The 18,294-nt window shown below is 48.0% G+C and overlaps 1 protein-coding gene across 1 annotated transcript in view; it reads left to right on the forward strand.

Annotated features, from left to right (window-relative positions):
- Positions 1 to 18,294, forward strand: part of NT5E (5'-nucleotidase ecto) — a gene marked incomplete at its 5' end in the record, with an annotated part of 56,361 nt that overhangs the window by 32,051 nt on the left and 6,016 nt on the right. Inside the window, 4 exons of the mRNA XM_006773502.2 lie at positions 12,879 to 13,076; positions 14,079 to 14,233; positions 15,962 to 16,067; positions 16,916 to 17,065. Of these exons, the coding sequence (XP_006773565.1) occupies positions 12,879 to 13,076; positions 14,079 to 14,233; positions 15,962 to 16,067; positions 16,916 to 17,065 (609 nt within the window). The remainder of the gene's footprint in view (positions 1 to 12,878; positions 13,077 to 14,078; positions 14,234 to 15,961; positions 16,068 to 16,915; positions 17,066 to 18,294) is intronic.

Genomic DNA, 18,294 nt, shown 5'->3' on the forward strand with positions numbered 1-18,294 from the left:
ACCATCACACACACACATCACACACACACACCATCACACATCACACACACACACACACACACACACACCCCTGAAAGAGAATTTCACAAAGATCTGGATTGCACCCAGTATTTTTTCTGTTTTGTTACTTAATTGTTTACTTAATTTGAAAACTCAGCTGCAGGATCGGGGGAGATTGAAGCCTGGAGGTCTCCGTTTGACCCCTTAAGGGATCAAATATATGGTGATGGAAGGAGATCAGACTTTGGGTGGTGAATACACAATGCAGTATACTAGTACATACGATGTGTTGTAGAATTGTACACTTGAAACTTAGATACCGTTATTAGCCAATGTCACCCCAATAAATGTAGTTGAAAAAATAAAATAATAAATTTTATAAAACTCAGCTTTAAATGAGGTATGACAAAAACAGTACATAAACAGCCCCTCTGCAAATGTTGAGCATCAGTCTAGGTTCTGTTGATTCCAACCCCGGTGCACATGTCAGAATGAAGAGGAGAAAACTCCCCCCCCCCTCCCCAACCAGGCTTACAAAATGTTACAGCTGCAGGGACAAGGGCTGGGACGCACATATCTTCTCTGAAGAAATTAAGTCCCGGTTGTTGCCTTTGGAGAAAAAGGTAGTAAGGTGAGTGCAGGTTGAAAGCAGCAGCAGGTCCTCCCGGGGACTCTGTTCTGTGTCAGCCCGTGAAGGCGGACAACTCCTAAGGTGCTGTCTCTCGGCCTCCCACGACTCTAAGTTATTCTTGGGTTATACCAGCCAGCCTGGCTGGCTGTGGCCGTGGGTGAAAGTAGACATCAGTTTCTCTATCTGCAGAATAACAGGATTGATCCCTTCCATTCGAACACCCTGTTCCCCAGAAAGTCATCTGTGCAAAGAGGCTGATTGCTTACTTTCCAAAATCAGGGTAGATAAAACATTTTCTGGCAGAACACTGTAGTTTCTCGAGGGTAGTGCAGTGAACGTACTTTTCCCTCTAATTTCTTCGAGGCTTATCTACAGGGGAATTTGTAAAGACCTTTCAGGCTTTGGAAGCAGAGCTTGGGTCTTCCATGCCAGGTGATCTCCAGGTTCTCTTTATTTAAAGTGTGTACTGCACACTCCCTTTCTCACCAACCCAACTGAAAGGAATGGTTGGTGGGAATCAGCTGTTAAGACCCCCCTCACTAGCACAAACACAGCACTTCCCACTGGACCACTGGATGTGACCACTACCTTGGGAATGCCTTCTTCAGCTAAATACTGATTTTCCCTAAAAAAAACATATCAGGTTTACATGAATTTGTGGTTGTGTGTACCTCCTTATTAATCTCCAGAAATTAGGTGTTGCTTCTGGAAAGAACACTGTTAGTGAGTGGAGGATAGTTCTGAGGTGTTTTCTGGGTCCCTCTGTCTGGTCTCATGGGAAAGTAGCCAGGGGGCCATTCCACCTTAGGGCTCAGGAGCTGAAGCATAACTTAGGTGAAGATGTTATCTTCAGCCTGCCAAAGGTCCAGGTCTTGTGACCATTACTCAGTGCCAGGCTACTGTCCCCTGCTGCCTCGGGGGTTGCTGATTATCCAGGAGAAAAGGTTAGGTCTCTGAGGGGTAAGGGTGTGGGGGAGGGGAATATGATTTCTAGAGCTAGGATTTGAAACTAAATGGAAGTCATAAGGAGCCTTGGTTTCAGAATGACTGTGTTTTTATGACTCTTGTTTTTATTTTTCATTTGTTTCATAAAGCCCTGTTCTGTAGTGTAAAAAGTGAATGGGAAGTCTGGTTCCTGGAAGGGTACTGAGCCATGGGAAGGCTAGATCCTACAGAAGAGAAGGAGGTATCACTCCTTGCCGGCTCTGTTTCCATTGAGCAGCCTCTCTCAGCCCCATATAGATGAAGCAAAGACCTTAGGCCTGGCCCATGGACAGTGGACATCCACAACACTGGGCAGGTGTTGGAGCTCTGTACAGGTTTGCTGAGTGAGTGAATGATGTGGTAGCCCATTCCATGTAGAGCTCCCTGATTTGATGCTCCTATAACCAGTCAGGGTTGAGTGCAGCCTGGATTGGATTTCAGGCCAGCTTCACCTAGACCAGTGATTTTCAACCAATGTGCCACAAGAATTTAAAAAACATGCAATACCTGACTATTTAGTCAGAGGCACTGAGCTCTTTTCCCTTAGGTTGTCAAGAAATGACAACAGCCAATACAACAATAGCTGTCCAGTGTGAATAAATCAAAGTTATACCTTTTTTGTCAGATTGGCAAAAACTATAATATATTTTTTGGTGTAGTGCAGAATTCTAGTAATTACTTTATGTGTACCATTAAATGAAAAAGGTTGAAATTGCTGTTCTACCTCCTAGACAAAAAAAGTTAAAGTCCATTACCACCAAACCAGCATGTCAAGGAATGTTAATGGGCCTACTTTAAGAAGAAATCATATATAATAAAGGGCTAATATGCAAATTGTCCCTTTGGGAGTTCAACTGACTGGGAGCCAGCCGTGGGCAAACTACAGCCCATGGGCCGGATCCGGCCCATTTGAAATGAATAAAACGATTGAAAAAAAAGACCGTACCCTTTTATGTAATGATGTTTACTTTGAATTTATATTAATTCACACAAACACTCCATCCATGCTTTTGTTCCGGCCCTCCGGTCCAGTTTAAGAACCCATTGTGGCCCTCGAGTCAAAAAGTTTGCCCATCCTTGAGACTGACCGGGAGTTGGACTGCTCGCTATGACGTGCACTGACCACCAGGGGGCGATCCAGAATGAAAAAAAGCCCCAGCCAGCACCCGGGAAAAGGAAGGTCCCAATCAGCCCCGATCACTGGCCAGGCCAAGGGACCCTACCCATGCACAAATTTCATGCACTGGGCCCCTAGTCAATAATAACCTTAAATGTAAATGGACTAAATGCTCCAATCAAAATGGATAAGAAAAGATGACCCATATAAATGCTGTCTACAAGAAACCCATATCAGAACTAAAGATGTACACAGATGAAAGTCAAGTGATGGGGAAAAAATTCCATGCACATGGAAATGGGGAAAAATGGTAAGGTAAGGTAGCAATACTTATATCAGGCAAAATAGATGTAAACACAAAAGCAGTAAAAGAGGCAAAGAAGGTCACTACATAATACTAAAGGCATTGATCCAACGAAAGGTTATAACCCTTGTAAACATAGATGTACCCAACATAGGAGCACCTAAATATGTAAAGCAAATCTTGATGGACATTAAGAGAAAGATCAACAGCAATACAGGCATAGTAGGGAACTTTAACACTCAGCTGGCATCAATAGATAGATCTTCCAGACAAAAAAAAAAAAAATAAAGAAACAGCAACCTTAAACAACACACTGGATTGGATGGATTTAATTGATATTTACAGACCATTTCATCCCAAAGCAGCAAAATATGCATTCTTCTCAAGTGCACCTGGAACATTCTCAAAGATAAACCACATGTTAGACCACAAAATAAGTTTTAAGCAATTCAAGAAGATTGAAATCATATAAGCATATTCTCTGACCACAATGGTTTGAAACTAGAAATCAACAATAAAAAAAACAAAGTGAAAAACTTTCAAATAAATGAAGATGAAATACCATGTTATTAAACACTGACTGGGTTAACAATGAGATCAAGAAAGAAGTCAAAAGTTACTGAAGACATATGAAAATGAACATACAACCCAAAATCTATGGAATACAGGGAGAGCAGTCCTGAGAGGGAAGTTCATAGCATTACAGGCCTACCTCAAGAAGAAAGAGAAATCTCAAATAAACAATCTACACCTAAAAGAAAAAGAAAAGGAGCAACAAACAAAGCCCAGAGAAAGTAGAAGAAAGAATAAAGATCATGGCAGAAATAAATGACATAGCATCAGACTAAAGAAAAGCAATACAGGGGATCAGTGAAACCAAGAGCTGGTTGTTTGAAAAGATAAACAAGACTGATGCAGACTCATCAAGAAACAAAGAGAGAGGACCCAAATAAATAAAATCAGAAATGAAAGAGATGTAACAACTGACACCACAGAATTACAAAGGATTGTAAGAAAATACTATAAACAACAATATGACAAGAAATTGGACAACCTGCGTGAAATGGATAAATTCCTAGCAACACACCATCTTTCAAAACTGAATCAGGAGGAATCAGAAAACCTGAATAGACTGACTACAACAAATGAAATTGAAGCAGTTATCAAAAAACTCCCAGCAAACAAAAGTCTTGGACTGGATGGACTTACAGGTGAGTCGTACCAAACATTCCAAGAAGAACTAACACCTATTCTCTTCAAACTATTCCAAAAAATTCAAGAAGAGGGATGATTTCCAAGCTTTTTTTATGAGGTTAACATTATCCTAATTCCAATTACGAGTTTAATTCGTTCCGAGACCGGTTAAGGAGCTCATTAACTCAAATTACTCTATCAACTCAATGCAAAAAAATCGGCCGAGAGACAGCTGGTATCTCAAAAAAACTTGTTAGTCGGGACACTCGTAAGTCAAGGCCCCACTGTATTAGCAAACTATATCTAGCAATACATTAAAGAGATCATACACTATGAACAAATGAGATTTATTCCAAGGATGCAGGGTTGGTACAATATTCACAAATCAATAAATGTGATACATCACATAAACAAAATGAAGCTAAAAATCACATAATCATATCAATAGATACAGAAAAAGCATTTGATAAAGTCCAACACGCATTTATGATTTAAAAAAAAACTCTCAACAAAGTGGGAATGGAGGGATCATACCTCAACATAATAAAGGCTGGTCCATGAAATTCATGCACTTGGGGTGGAGGGTGGGGGACGGGGGGGTCCCTCAGCCAGGCCTGTGCCCTCTCACAGTCCAGGAGCCCTTGGAGAGCAGGCCTAAGCCCGTAGTTGGACATCCTTAGCACTGCCGTGGAGACAGGAGAGGCTCCCACCACCACCACTGTGATCTCCATCCATGAGCCTGGTTTCTGACTGAGCGACACTTTCACTTCTGATTTTATTTATTTGCTCCTGTGTTAAGTGTCTGCTCCTGGTGGTCAGTGCACATCATAGCGACTGGTCAATCAGTTGACTGTCTGCCCCCTGGTGGTCAGTGCATGTCATAGTGAGCGGTTGAGCAGCCTTAGCATATCATTAGCATGTTACACTCTGATTGGTTGAACAGACAACAGGATGACTGGACACTTAGCCTATTAGGCTTTTATTATATAAGATAATGAACTATGAGAAAGAGAAATTAAGAAAACAATCCCATTTACTATTGCAACAACAACAACAAAAAATAAAGTACTTAGGAATAAATTTAACTAAGGAGTAAAAAGATCTGTACATAGAAAACTATAGGACACTGAAGAAAGAAATTGAGAAAGATACAAAAAGTGGAAACATATACCATGTTCATGGATTGGAAGAATTAACATTAAAATTCCCGTACTACCCAAAGTGATCTATAGATTCAATGCAATTCCTATTAAAATACCAATGGCATGTTTCACAGATTTAGAACAAATATTCCAAAAATTTATATGGAACCAAAAAAGACCTCAAACCCAGCTGGTGTGGTTCAGTGGTTGAACATCGACCCATCGTTCAGTTCCCCATCAGGGCACATGCCTGGGTTGCAGGCTCAATCCCCAGTAAGGTGTGTGCAGCAGGCAGCTGATCGATGATCTCTCTCATCATTGATGTTTCTATCTCTCCCTCTCTCTTCCTCTCTAAAATCAATAAAAGTATATTTAAATTTTTTTTAAATTAAAAATGGGACTGCCTTTTGACCCAGTGAAACCACTTCTGGGTATATATCTGAAGAAACCTGAAATACCAATTCAGAAGAGTATATGCACCCCTATATTCATTGCAACCTTATTTACAATAGCCAGGATTTGGAAGCCGCCTAAATGCTCATCAGTAGATAAGTGGGTAAAAAAAGCTGTGTTACATTTACACAACGGAATACTGTGCAGTTGTAAAAACTAAAAGAAAGCTTATCTTTTGTGACAGCATGTATGGATCTGGAGATTATTATGCTAAGTGAAATAAGCCAGTCATAGAAAGACAAGCGCCATATATGGTCCAACTTATATGTGGAATATAATGAATAAAATAAACTGATGAACAAAATCGAAACGGAGGCATGGATGCATGGAACAGACTGACAGCTGTCAGAGGGGAGGGAGTTTGGGGGATTGGATGAAAGAAGGTGAAGGGATTAAGCAACATGTATCTATAACACATAGACACAGACAACAAACAGTGTGGTGATAGCCAGAGGGAGCTGGGTGGAGGTGGGCAAAGGGGATGGAGGGATGGGAACGGAAAGAGACTTTGCTTGGGGCGATGGATGCACTATGCCGTGTATACAGATGTTTTTTGAAACCTGCACCCCAATAAATTCAATTTTAAAAAAAAAAAAAGAAAAGAAAATTGCTGCTGTAGACCATCCTCCTTGGGTGCCATGCTGAGTACTACCTGAAGACGCATAATTAATCTTTTAGACCTCCCAGTTGTCTTTGAAAGCCCAAGAGCAAGAATCTGAGCAGTAAACTGAACCATGTGCAAAAAGGGGGACCCCGTCTGGATATGGACAGTATCATGGGACCCCTTGGGTTCCCTGAGGGACCATGGCAGTGGGCACAGCATGGTTGGGTACAGAGATGGCCAGGGAGACCATGACTCAGCACTCTCGTTGACATCCACCTCTGACCTCTGCTGTGAAGATGGAAGGGGGCCCTGGGCACCGGAGCTGCTGCTGTACAAGAGGCAGGGCACCCGGCAGCTGGCCTCCCTGCTGGGCATGGAGGGCACCTGGGCCAGCAGTCTCCACATGGTGCCTGAAGAGTGCGGGGCAGACCCTGGAGCCAGACTTCACCTCACGCTTCACGACCTGAGCAGCCGCTTTATGGCTCTCACTGCCACACAAGTTCCTGTGTGCTACACGTGCTCAGAGCTTTAAACAGCAGCAACGAAACTGGAAACCACTTTTGGCTTAAAACACCAATCAAACCTCTCTTTATAGAGCTAGGAAGTACATGTGGACCCCAGGAACTCCACGTCCCTCCCACGATCACGAAACCAGATTGAAACTGAGCTTGGACCAAAACCCGTTCTCTTGACTCTCAGCTCCTGATTCGCTTTGGGAGCCCAAACGAGCTTTAGTTGAGGAAATGTAACTGTGGGGAGCTGGGGTGGGCGCACAGGCATTGCCCCTCTCTACAAATGGGTTTGACCACAGAAAAGGCATCAAAATCTTGTCTGATCTATGGAAACGTGTTGGCTAAGTTACTTCAGCTTAGTCATTCAACAAACATTTATCCACCACCTAACCTGCTATGTGCTAGGCAAATTCCAGAGATACCGCGGCCCTTAATACACTGCACAGTGCTTGTGGAGTTTATTCAGGGACTTTACACATGAGGGAGACACGTCCTGGGCGGTGGCGAGATAATGTGGATGTCAGAGCAACGTGGCAGGTGCTCAGGGGTCATAGAGACAGGGCAGGGTTGATAGGGACACGGGGGCGTGTCCTGCCCCAGATAAGGGGAAGGTGACTTGCAAACTTGCCTGGGGAGGGGTGACAGCCTGCGCCAGGAACCAGCATGCCTGGGGAGCAGGAGAGGTCAACCCGACAGCCTGGGATTCAGGAAGCAACCCCTTTTGGCCTAGGTTTCAGGCAGTCGTCACATCGTGGAATAGTCTCTTCTGCACACTGACCTTGATCCGATTCTTCTTACCAGTGTGCAGATCAGTCAATCATGTCACATTTTAGGGGAGGAAGAGACTTTTCTCTCTCTCTCTTTTTTAAATTGTTTTATTGCTTAAAGTATTACAAAGAGTATTACATATGTCTCCTTTTTTCCCCCGCCCTTGACAATATCCTGGCCTCCCCAACCCCCCAGTGTCTATGTCCATTGGTTATGCTTATATGCATGCATACAAGTCCTTCAGTTGAAAGAGACTTTTCTTTTACCTTCAAGGTTATTTCAACTGGTCTAATAATTAAATTATGGGGCAGATTAAGAAGAGAAAATAACCAAATTTAACTAACATACATACACATGGGAACCCCACATACACGAGAGAGTCAGCGACCCCACATACATGAAAGGTTCAGAGACAGCAAGGAAACATGGGGAGACAGGACATTCTGAGTTAAGGATGACCTAAGGCGCCTGTGAGGGAGGAGGTCAGTCTCAGGATGATAGGAGTGTTCTCCTGAGGAAATGACATTTGGGCTAAGATCAGAAAGATGTCCAAGAGTTAGCTTGATACTGATTACCTCTAATCTTACTGAGCAATTACCTAAACCAGCTTCATTGTTGCATTAACTTCCTTAATCCTCCCAGCAACCCGGCAAGGCAGGTATTGTTATTTTCTTCATTTCACGGATGAACAAACTAAAGCACAATGATGTAATTCTCCTGGAGGTCTCTAGCTCCAGGTCTTAGTCCTTCGTGGAAGTCTGTGGAGGTGGGTGTGTCTAGGAATGAAAGGACCGACTGCTGATGTGCAGGGCTGTTGGTAAGAATCTAGATGAAGCTGGTAACGAGAGAAAGAGCCTCGTCGTGAAGATACAGTAGTTTATGATATTCACGCCAAAAATTGCATTGTTTGGCCTACGGCCAGCAGGAAATATTTTAAAGCAGGGAGCACATTTTATTTATTTTATTTTTTTAATATACTTTTTATTGATTTTTTACAGAAAGTAAGGGAGAGGGATAGAGAGTTAGAAACATGGATGAGAGAGAGACATGGATCAGCTGCCTCCTGCACACCCCCCCACTGGGGATGCGCCCGAAACCAAGGTGCATGCCCTTGACCGGAATCGAACCCGGGACCCTTCAGTCCGCAGGCTGACGCTGTAGCCACTGAGCCAAACCAGTTAGGGAGGGAGCACATTTTAAAGCAGAAAGGTCACTCAGGCTGCCGTAGCCAGGCATTCGATAATGGTGACCTTGCCCGAGGAGATGTAGAGAAGCAGACAGACAAAACAGTGTCTGCTGGAAGTGAGCACCGCCAGGTAATTTAAAAGAAAGACTGAAATCCCTTAGAGGCAATGATATGAAATATTCTAATTACCAATTATTTTTATCCAGTCCTTTATAGCAGTTTGGAAGTTCTTAAACCGATTCCCATATATATGAAAAGCCATAGTATGCAGATGATGTGTTGTAGAATGGTGCACTTGACATCTGTATAATTTTGTTAACCAGAGTCACCCCAACAAACTCAATAAAAAGAAAAAAAATAATATGGATTACATTAAAATATTCTATAATTTTCCCTGGGTGGTGTGACTCAGTTGGTTAGATGCCGGGGTCCAACCCCAGCGGGTCCAGGGGTTCCCAAAGGTGTGGACGGAGTCAGCGAAGAAGGAATGACACGGAGACAGCGTTCAGCTGATCAGCAGCCTAGCCAAGATCTCCAGCCAAGTTCTGGTCTGGATCTCCAGAGAAGTTCTGCTGTTTATTGTCTTGTTACATCCGTATTTATACCAGTTGATTTTAATCCTGTCAATTTCTATTACAAAGGTTAGGGCGTTTCTTATCTCCATTCCAGGGAGTAAAGATTATGTAGCTTAAGCATGATTGTTTGTAGTGATTAACTACCCGCCTGGCACTTAGTTAAGGAGTTTCATCCCCTCCCTGACTTCAGGGAAAAATCCCTACCTGGGGAAACAACCTTTCTCGGAGAGGTGACCTTGGTTAAAACACACAGCGCTAAGGGGAGCAAACATATTAAGAACAGTATGCTATATACGCCAGGTCCCTTGAAACATATGCTGTGCAGATGTTTCTTTCCTGCAGCGACTGTGTCAAGCAGCAAGGATGGACCGGCTTCCGGCAGTTAGAGTGCTGTCCTGTCCACCAAAAGGTTGGGGGTTCGATTCCTGGTCAGGGCACATACCTAGGTTGCGAGTTCTGTTCCCAGTTGGGGCAAGTACTGGAAGACAACTGATCGATGTCTCTCTCTCTCTCCGTCTCTCTCTCCTTCTCAAATCAATAAAACATATCTGTGGGTAAGGATTAATTTAAAAAAGTAACAAGGGCATGTGCCCAGGTTGTGGGCTCAATCCCCAGGAAGGGGCCTGCAGGGGGCAGCCAATCACTGATACTCTCTCATCATTGATGTTTCTTTCTCTCTCTCTCTCTCTCCCCCACCCTTACTCTCTCTGAAATCAATAAAAATATTTTTTAAAAACCACCTGTAATTCACTCAGCCAATTGGAAACCATGTGAGCGACCTGCTCCCTGGCAGCCGGGTCACCATGACCCACTTCCAGCCCCTTCTGGCCTTGACACCATCAGGATCCTGAGGGGCTGCTGTGGCCAGGGCTCCCGGGCAGGACACTACCTGTTACGGCCTCTCAGGCACCCACTCTGTGCTAGGAAATGCCCCCCTGACCAACTCTAAATGCCAGCCCACAGCTTCCGCCTCTCCAAGTTTGACTCCCAGATTACTCCCTTGCCGCGTGGCTGGAATAGAGTTCTGGTGAATAACTTCTGCCAGGATGACGAGCGGGGTTTCTAAAGACAGCTGTGTGGAGAGGATATTTGGGGTATGAATGTCTTTGGCAGAACATGCAATGGTGTGGAAATGTGGAGTCGGGGTTGTTTTCTCTGCCTGTGGTTTTCAGGGGTCCAAGTAGGAGAGGTGGGGTGCAGAGAGGGCTCCGCCGTGGAGGCAGGGATTCGCCACAGAGGAAGTGGCCTCCCAGTACCTGATTGAGTCCAAGTAAGACACCGAGGACGCTTCTCTTCTTCTAAGAAAAGGAGCATCATGGGCTTTCAGGAGTGGAGAACGTTCCCTGCCGGATGGGAGCTGGGATTTGTAGCTCCTGTGTGTAGAATACGTGCTGATCTGATGGGGCATCTGACCATCCTCGGATTTCTAACGCTTACATTCTGTTCAAGTTCAGATATGTCTATGGAAGGCAGAAAAATACAGGCTAAACCCTTTTCTTGGGTTTCCAGGAAACTGCCAGTCCTTTCCGAAAGCATTTAGTGCTGTTTCCTCCTGGACGGGTGGTTTGCGCCACCTTGTGGGTATATTGGGAACTGCTTATCGGGGCTCAGAGAACCACCTATTGTAACCCACCCCAGCTGAGAAGGTGGGAGGGGCCTGCCACGCCCACTGACCCCCTAAAAGCAGGTTCCAGGCTTGCCCACAGAACAGAATGAGCATGATGAGAATGTTAAACTTCCCTGCCACTGTGCACTGCTCCAGATCATCCACAACTGCCATAGCCCATAAAACTGTACACTGCAGGTGAAGATGGGACAAGGCCTGCACGGCTCCTCAAGTCAGGTGCTTTCCTAAGAATAAAGTGCTAAGGCCTTCTTTTTCTTTTTTTCCAGAAAATGGGGAATGAAGGTTGGCAGCAGCCCTTCCTGCTTGTGAAGTGCTGGCCTTTGCAGCACTTCTCTGTGGGTACTGAGCTGGAGGGGGTGCTCTTCGCACAGGAGCAGAGCAGGGGCGGGTTTCCATCACATGCACTGCAGCTCGTCTTAGGTGTAAAGACAAGTCCAGAAACAGCATAGGGTCCGAGGGGCCGCCCGGGCTTGCACCTGGCTCGGTGAGGGGCCTTTGGCAACCAGCTCTTGCTGGTCGTAGGAGAACAGAACATTGTGGGCTGTGTTGGGTGAGGAGAGAACAGAGTTTCAGTGCCTCACAGCCTGCTTTTCAATGTGCCCTTCGCATACAAGCCTTGGGACCTTGGACATGCATGAGCCTAAGACAATCAGTCTGCTAGTCTATAAATCAGGGATAATAATAGGACCTGCCTCGTGAGATTCTTGGAGGATTCAATGAGATATAGCCCCGGCTTGGCTCTTGGCTGACTCCCGTAACTTGTCCGTATGAGTAAGCAATGCCTGCTGAAGTTCCCGGGACCCCTCACATCTGGTAGGAAGGAGGGAGGTGATAGGACCAGTGGCAGGTCAAGGGCATCCGTTCGATCAGAACAACCCAAACTAGGTCATTGTCTCTGAGGAGGGAGCTATGAACTGCAGCGTGCCTGAAGGAGGGGTGCAGTCACAGAACTGAAACGGGCTGGTGATGCGAGGCTCCCTATATCCTGTGGCCGGGCTCCCCACCCTCATGCAGACACGTGCTCAGGAGGCACAGTGGGGTGATGAGTGGCTCCCACGGCTCTCCCAGGGGTCCCCTTTGAGACGGAAATCAGCCGAACTGCCATGTGAGGTCTGGTGGACAGGTAGTGTGCGTGCTGGTCAGCCAGAGGGTGAATGTGCCTCTTCCGAAAGCCATCTGAGGGGACCCAGGATTTAGCAGCAAAACCTGAAGGCAGCCCTTTGTCATTTCTGTTCTCGCTCACTAACAATCCTAAGGTCTGGAGTGTGTGTCTAGCGTGTCTAGAGGTTGCCATCACCTCACAAGAAGGAAATATGCGTTTATTATCTACCATGTGCCAGGCACTGGGCCAGGGAGTTCAGACATTGAATCCATGCAGCAGCCCTGTGAAGTAGTTCTTTCACCCCTTTTACGGGTGTGGAAGCTACAGTGCAGTGCAGTGAAGTGGGTAGTGAGAATGGGGCTGGGTCAGGAGGGAGGGCGGATCATTCTGGCGGAATTGCATCTTTCTGCCCCCACAGCACCAGGCACAGTGCCTGGCCTCAGGAAGAGCTTAGCAAATGCCTGCTGAGGGGAGAATGGAAGGACCTGTGTGGCAAAGGGGCATTCGGACATATGGCAGGTGCCCCACGGGCTCTGAAAGACCAGCTGTGTGGAGCAGCGGCTGGCAAGAATTCAGAATTCAGAATTCAGAATTCACTGTCCTCGGGCCAGTGGCCTGCTGGCCTGCAGCCAGCCGAGTACAAGGGCTGACTTGATCAGCTTTGGCCCTTTTATTTTAGGCACCCCGCCTTCCAAAGAGGTGCCGGCTGGGAACTACCCATTCATCGTCACCTCCGACGACGGACGGAAGGTTCCTGTGGTCCAGGCCTATGCTTTTGGCAAATACTTGGGCTATTTGAAGGTTGAGTTTGATGCAAAAGGAAATGTCATCACGTCCCATGGAAATCCCATTCTTCTCAACAGCAGCATTCCCGAAGGTACGTGAAACTCGGGGCCATGTCCCACTAACCCCAGAATCAGGGGCTGGAGTTTTCCTCCCCTTTTTTGTTATTATTTCAGGACAAGACCATAATATTTTGTAGAATTGGGCTTCTCCTGAATTTATCATTTTCGTGGATAAAGAGATTTAAAACACCCAAATGCCACAAATCCCTGTTTGCTTTTTTGAGTCCTTTTAGCATCAGACACTGTCCTGCCTCTTGGGCCTTTTCAAGCTTGTCCCTGGCATGGGAAAGCCACTCTCAGCTCACGTCCAGGGGACAGCTGATGACTGAAGCAGAGGGGTTCCGACCCAGCAGAGCAGGGCTCCAGCTCTGCCCCGCCTGGCAGCAGTGTGCCTGGGGCAAGTCGCCCCAGCTCAGGGGCTTCAGCTGCATTTATCAAATGAAGGAGTGTCTTTCTTCCTTTTCGGTCTGGGACTCAGAGTAAAAAATACATCTTGTGTCATCCATTTTCATCCAGTACACACAGACACACTCCTACACCTCTCACCTGCCGCCTGCTGCTGAGCGTGATCAGGTCAGGGAAGGGGGGCCGTGAGGGGCCACAGTGCCCTGAAGGGCAGTGGTCCCCACACAGACCCCCCAGCAGCCAGAGGGAGGGGCCGGCCACACGGACGGACGGCAGAACCTCAGCAGCCTGTGTACTTGCCCCTGGGCCTTCATCACCCGCCAGCACCGCCAGCGCCATCGCAGGCGGGCCGGCCGGGACTCAGAGGTGATGAACTGATGGTCGGAGACGCCGCACGTCTTCAAATAAAGGTTCATTCCAGGTCTTAGTACCGGGAAACAGAATAGAGGCTCCTAAGGAAATTGCATAGTCAAAACCACAATGTACATAAGCACGGGAAAGCAGTGCGTACCCACACAGGCTGCGGAATGGTGTTGGATTCCTTCCTCAAATGGAGGCCAGTGTGGGATCGGCTTTAACTACAGACTGATTTTTGTTATTGTTGTTATTTGTTTATTTTTTTCTTCCAGATCCGACCATAAAAACAGACATTAACAAATGGCGGGTCAAACTGGACAATTACTCCTCCCAGGAGCTGGGGAAAACCATCGTCTACCTGAACGGCTCCAGTCAGTCATGCCGCTTCCGTGAGTGCAACATGGGCAACCTGATCTGCGATGCCATGGTGAGTGGCCCACGGGGTGCGGGGCCCAGGCTAACGGAGGGGAAGAGGGAGACGGAAAGGGGGAGGGAAGATGCAAGGGCGACAACCTGATGGTTATAGAACCGAGCATTTAAAACAAAATCGGGGCCCAGACAAAAGCTGGCAGGATTCTCACTGAGCACCTTGGGAAGGAGTGTGAACGAGACCGGCTGACCATCGCTTGGGTCTGCAAGGACTGAAGCCTTTATTGTAAGGTGTTCAATGTTGGGTGTCTGAATTTTGGGTGTTGCTTTTCCTGTAAGATGATCAGAATACGCAAACTCTGCTCCTCTAAGGATGTAGACACAGTAGGTAAAACACATCTGCTTGGGCCTAACGTGGAGACTGCGTTTCCCGGGTCTGTCCTCTTGGCTCCAGAGAACGGGGGCTGGTGGGACTGGAACCTCCTGCACAAGCAGAGGGTGACCACACACACTCACGACGATGACAACCGCTCCTGAGGCTGAGCAAGGTGACCCTGCAAAGCACCGCTCTGCCCACCCCTCTGGGGGCTTCGCTGGGCCAAGGTCTCCCCAGTCAGAGGCAAAGCCCACACCCACGGGGCCGCTTCTCAGCCTGTGCTCTGCACGTGCCTGGGACACAGCCACGCCCAGTAAATGTCTGCCGTGTAAGTGGGTGTTCACGCTCTCCACGGTTAAACCACGGCTGCGAGGGAAGTGGCTAGAGATTCGCCAGGATGTGTGATGTTTCGAGGAAGGTCCCGAAGGAAACACCCCAGGCCGTAAGCTGTGCCACGCCAGCACAGCCAAGGGTGGCCCTGAGAGGGGACGGTGAAGGATGGAGAAAAGACAGACAAGAGAAGAAAGCTGGGTCTCGGTGGGACGCTGCCCTCTCTAATAGAGAGACAGCACCACAGACTACAAGCCGTGTCTTTATTTTATAGCAGATTCCACGAGGCAAAGTAAGGGCGCGGTCAAGATGTTTACTGAATTCTCGTGGGGTTTTTTTGTTGTTGTTTTTTAAATATATTTTATTGATTTTTTTTTTTTACCGAGTGGAAGCCTCCAAGCTGGGGCTTGCATGTGGCCATGAGAGGACTGTGCCCTCTCATTAGTCCGAGGCTTGAACCTGTCCAAACACTGTGGCCGCTCTCCACAGTAAGCAGTGCTTACCTCTCCGCTAAGAGACTGGGGCCCGAGTAAGAAAACTCTCCGTTTTGCACTATTTTTTTTTTCCAAACGAGAATATATTCATTTTATTTCTTGTAACTAAACATATATTTTGTAAAAGAAGAGTAAGAATGCAACTGATTCTCCCCAGTTTCAGGAGGCTGTCCTTGGGCCTTCAAAATAGCTGGTTGGGAATTGGCTGGGGACCTGGACATGGAGGCCAGGGTCCTGTGGACCTGAGGCCTGGAGTCAATAGGCTTTCAGGTTCCGCCTTCAGAAGCCAGTGTAGGGCCGGCCCTGGAGGGACAGCCCCCAGGCCAGTCCGAACGGAGGCCTGTCCTGACTCAGAGCCGGTTCGCTGAGGCCCAGGGAGAGCACGGGGTCTTAGGAGGGGGGCTCGGAGCTTAGATGGGTAAGACGTCTTATTTGTCTTCCATTCTGATGACTCTTGAGAGCTCTCTGGGAACACGGGAGCGGGGAGAAGCAGCTTCATGTCCTCAGGAGAGCCAACCACATTCCTGGACGGGATTTCAAGGAGGAAGACCCAGAATAACTCACGTAAACTCTGCTACCATTGCAGATTAACAACAACCTCAGACACTTGGATGAAATGTCCTGGAACCACGTGTCCATGTGCATTTTAAACGGCGGTGGCATCCGGTCTCCCATTGACGAGCGGAACAACGGTACGCTCCCCAGGCTCGGACCCTGGGCTCGGGGTGGCCGCCCCCACGGGCAGACTCAGCTCTGCCGCCTGCCACGCACCACAGTGTCAGTGCGAGCTAACTGCCACTCAGTCCTGCCTTGCCCAGACACACACACACTCACACAGACGTGTTTTCTCAGGTGTGTTTGCATGTGGAGGCAGCAGACTGAGGTTTGTGGACCCCAAGCTTGATCTAAGCTTCTGACTCACAACGTCAAATGGGAATTGTTGCTGATTCATGCAAGGTATTGGCAGCCTGCACGCTGATATCTGGAAAGAGAAAGACAACACTGTTCTGTGCTGGGAAACATACCACTGGATTCAATCCTTTCCGTGCACTTACAGACATCCAGGGTTACATTACACCAGCCATGGTGACCTCCACCAGCCAGACAGCTGCTCAGACACTCAGGCTGCCTTGCCCGATACACTGTCATAACCAGCCCGTTTTGGTTTAAGCCCCAAGCTGGTCGCGTTGTCTCAATCAGGGGCAGGCGGCAGGGAAATGCTGTCTGCCTGGAGGACCTAAGCCATGCCTAACACTCACCACAGATCCAGCCTCACGCCAGGAGATCCAGGCTAGGCACAGGCGACTTGGGAGCCACAGCCGGTCACCAGCTCCTGCCATCTTGCTCAGGGGGGAGGGCACTGCCAAGGGCCTCTTGAATCCACTCCCACCTGCACTGCGTCAGGAGCCACTTAGACTCCGAGTGCTGACCTAATCGCCTCCCACACCCCTGGCCTCCCCCGCCAGCCCTAAAGGAACCTGGTCTGGGGAATGCTTGTTCTCAAGACACCTCCTTCTTCCTCCTCTGTGACCACCCTCAGGCACGATCACGTGGGAGAACCTGGCGGCCGTCTTACCCTTCGGGGGCACCTTTGACCTGGTCCAAGTGAAGGGCTCCACCCTGAAGAAGGCCTTCGAGCACAGCGTGCACCGCTACGGCCAGTCCACCGGCGAGTTCCTGCAGGTGGGCGGTAAGTCCCTCCTGGGTGAGGTGGGATTCCCGGCCGGTGGGCTTCACTCCTCTTCACCAGGACCTCTGTGGCCAGGCCTGTTCAGGCTTTCCATAGGCCAACCCTGGTGCACAGTCTTTTAAAGGATGCGGACTCGCAGGCCACCGAGAGGAGGTCAGCGCCAAAGCTCCGAGGCCCGGCACTGAGCAGTATTGGCAGTCCGACTGGGACAGCCGGTGGGCCCTATGCAGGCGCAGGCCCTCCTAACTCGAACGGGCCAGCTGCCTTGAAGTCGTTTCTATTAAAATCTTAGTTGTTCAAACATTCATACTCTTTATAAAATAAAATAAAGTCCTTCCTGTGTTCTAGTCATAGCCATCTGGAACCCTGCAGAGGTTCAGAGGCGTGCAGCATCCAATCAGTTATTAACACGGACGATTTCCGGGAGGGGCAGCCTGCTGCGTAGACACACCTGATTATTGAAGCAAGGGGTTCGAATTGGGCGGAACATTTGTTCTGGTCAGGCTCCAGCCCTGGCCTCACCCTACAGTGGTCTGGTTCCACGGTGACGTAGGCAAGTCCTCAACATTTCCAAATGCAGAGGAAACCTGCCTGCCCTGCTCACCCCACGAATTTCAGTGAACATCGAACGAAAATAAATTCTTCTGAAATTGCCAAGGACTTCTGAAACACTTTTGTCAATAATCCCACAGCCCCATGCATTAACCTTTACATTAACATTCTTATTTGACCCTGAAAGGATATCCTGGCCTCGTTTTGGGTTTTTTTTGCTGTAGATGGTGGCCCCGCTCGATGGGTGTGACTGTGGCGCTCTCCCTCTGCAGAACGCTTGGGACTGAGGGGCTGCAGAAGGCGGGGGCCTGGGCTCTGGCCTGCTGCCTGAGGGGTAACACACACATTCTGCGTTTTTCCAGGAGAGAGTGGTGGGAACAGCGGGTTTTGATGCTCCAGCCCAGTGCCGGGGAGTTGTGTGTCCTGTGGAAGTCACTCAAGTCCCAGTTATCACCATTTTGTACTCGTCAGCATTGTAACAAACAGCCTGCCCTCTCATCTATTTCTCATTTGCCAAAGCTGCTGGACCAATTCATTTGGGATTTTGGAAAGATGTAGTTTCTCCCACAGAGCCAGTCCTTGCCCATTCTCAGCCAGAGCCCGTTTTCCTCCAGTGGTTCTCGGGCCTCCCAGAGGCACTCACCCTAACCAGGAAAGGGTAGCTGCACTGTCACCTC

The sequence above is a fragment of the Myotis davidii genome, unplaced genomic scaffold (genome assembly GCF_000327345.1).
Source record: "Myotis davidii unplaced genomic scaffold, ASM32734v1 scaffold185, whole genome shotgun sequence".
Lineage (NCBI taxonomy): Eukaryota > Metazoa > Chordata > Mammalia > Chiroptera > Vespertilionidae > Myotis > Myotis davidii.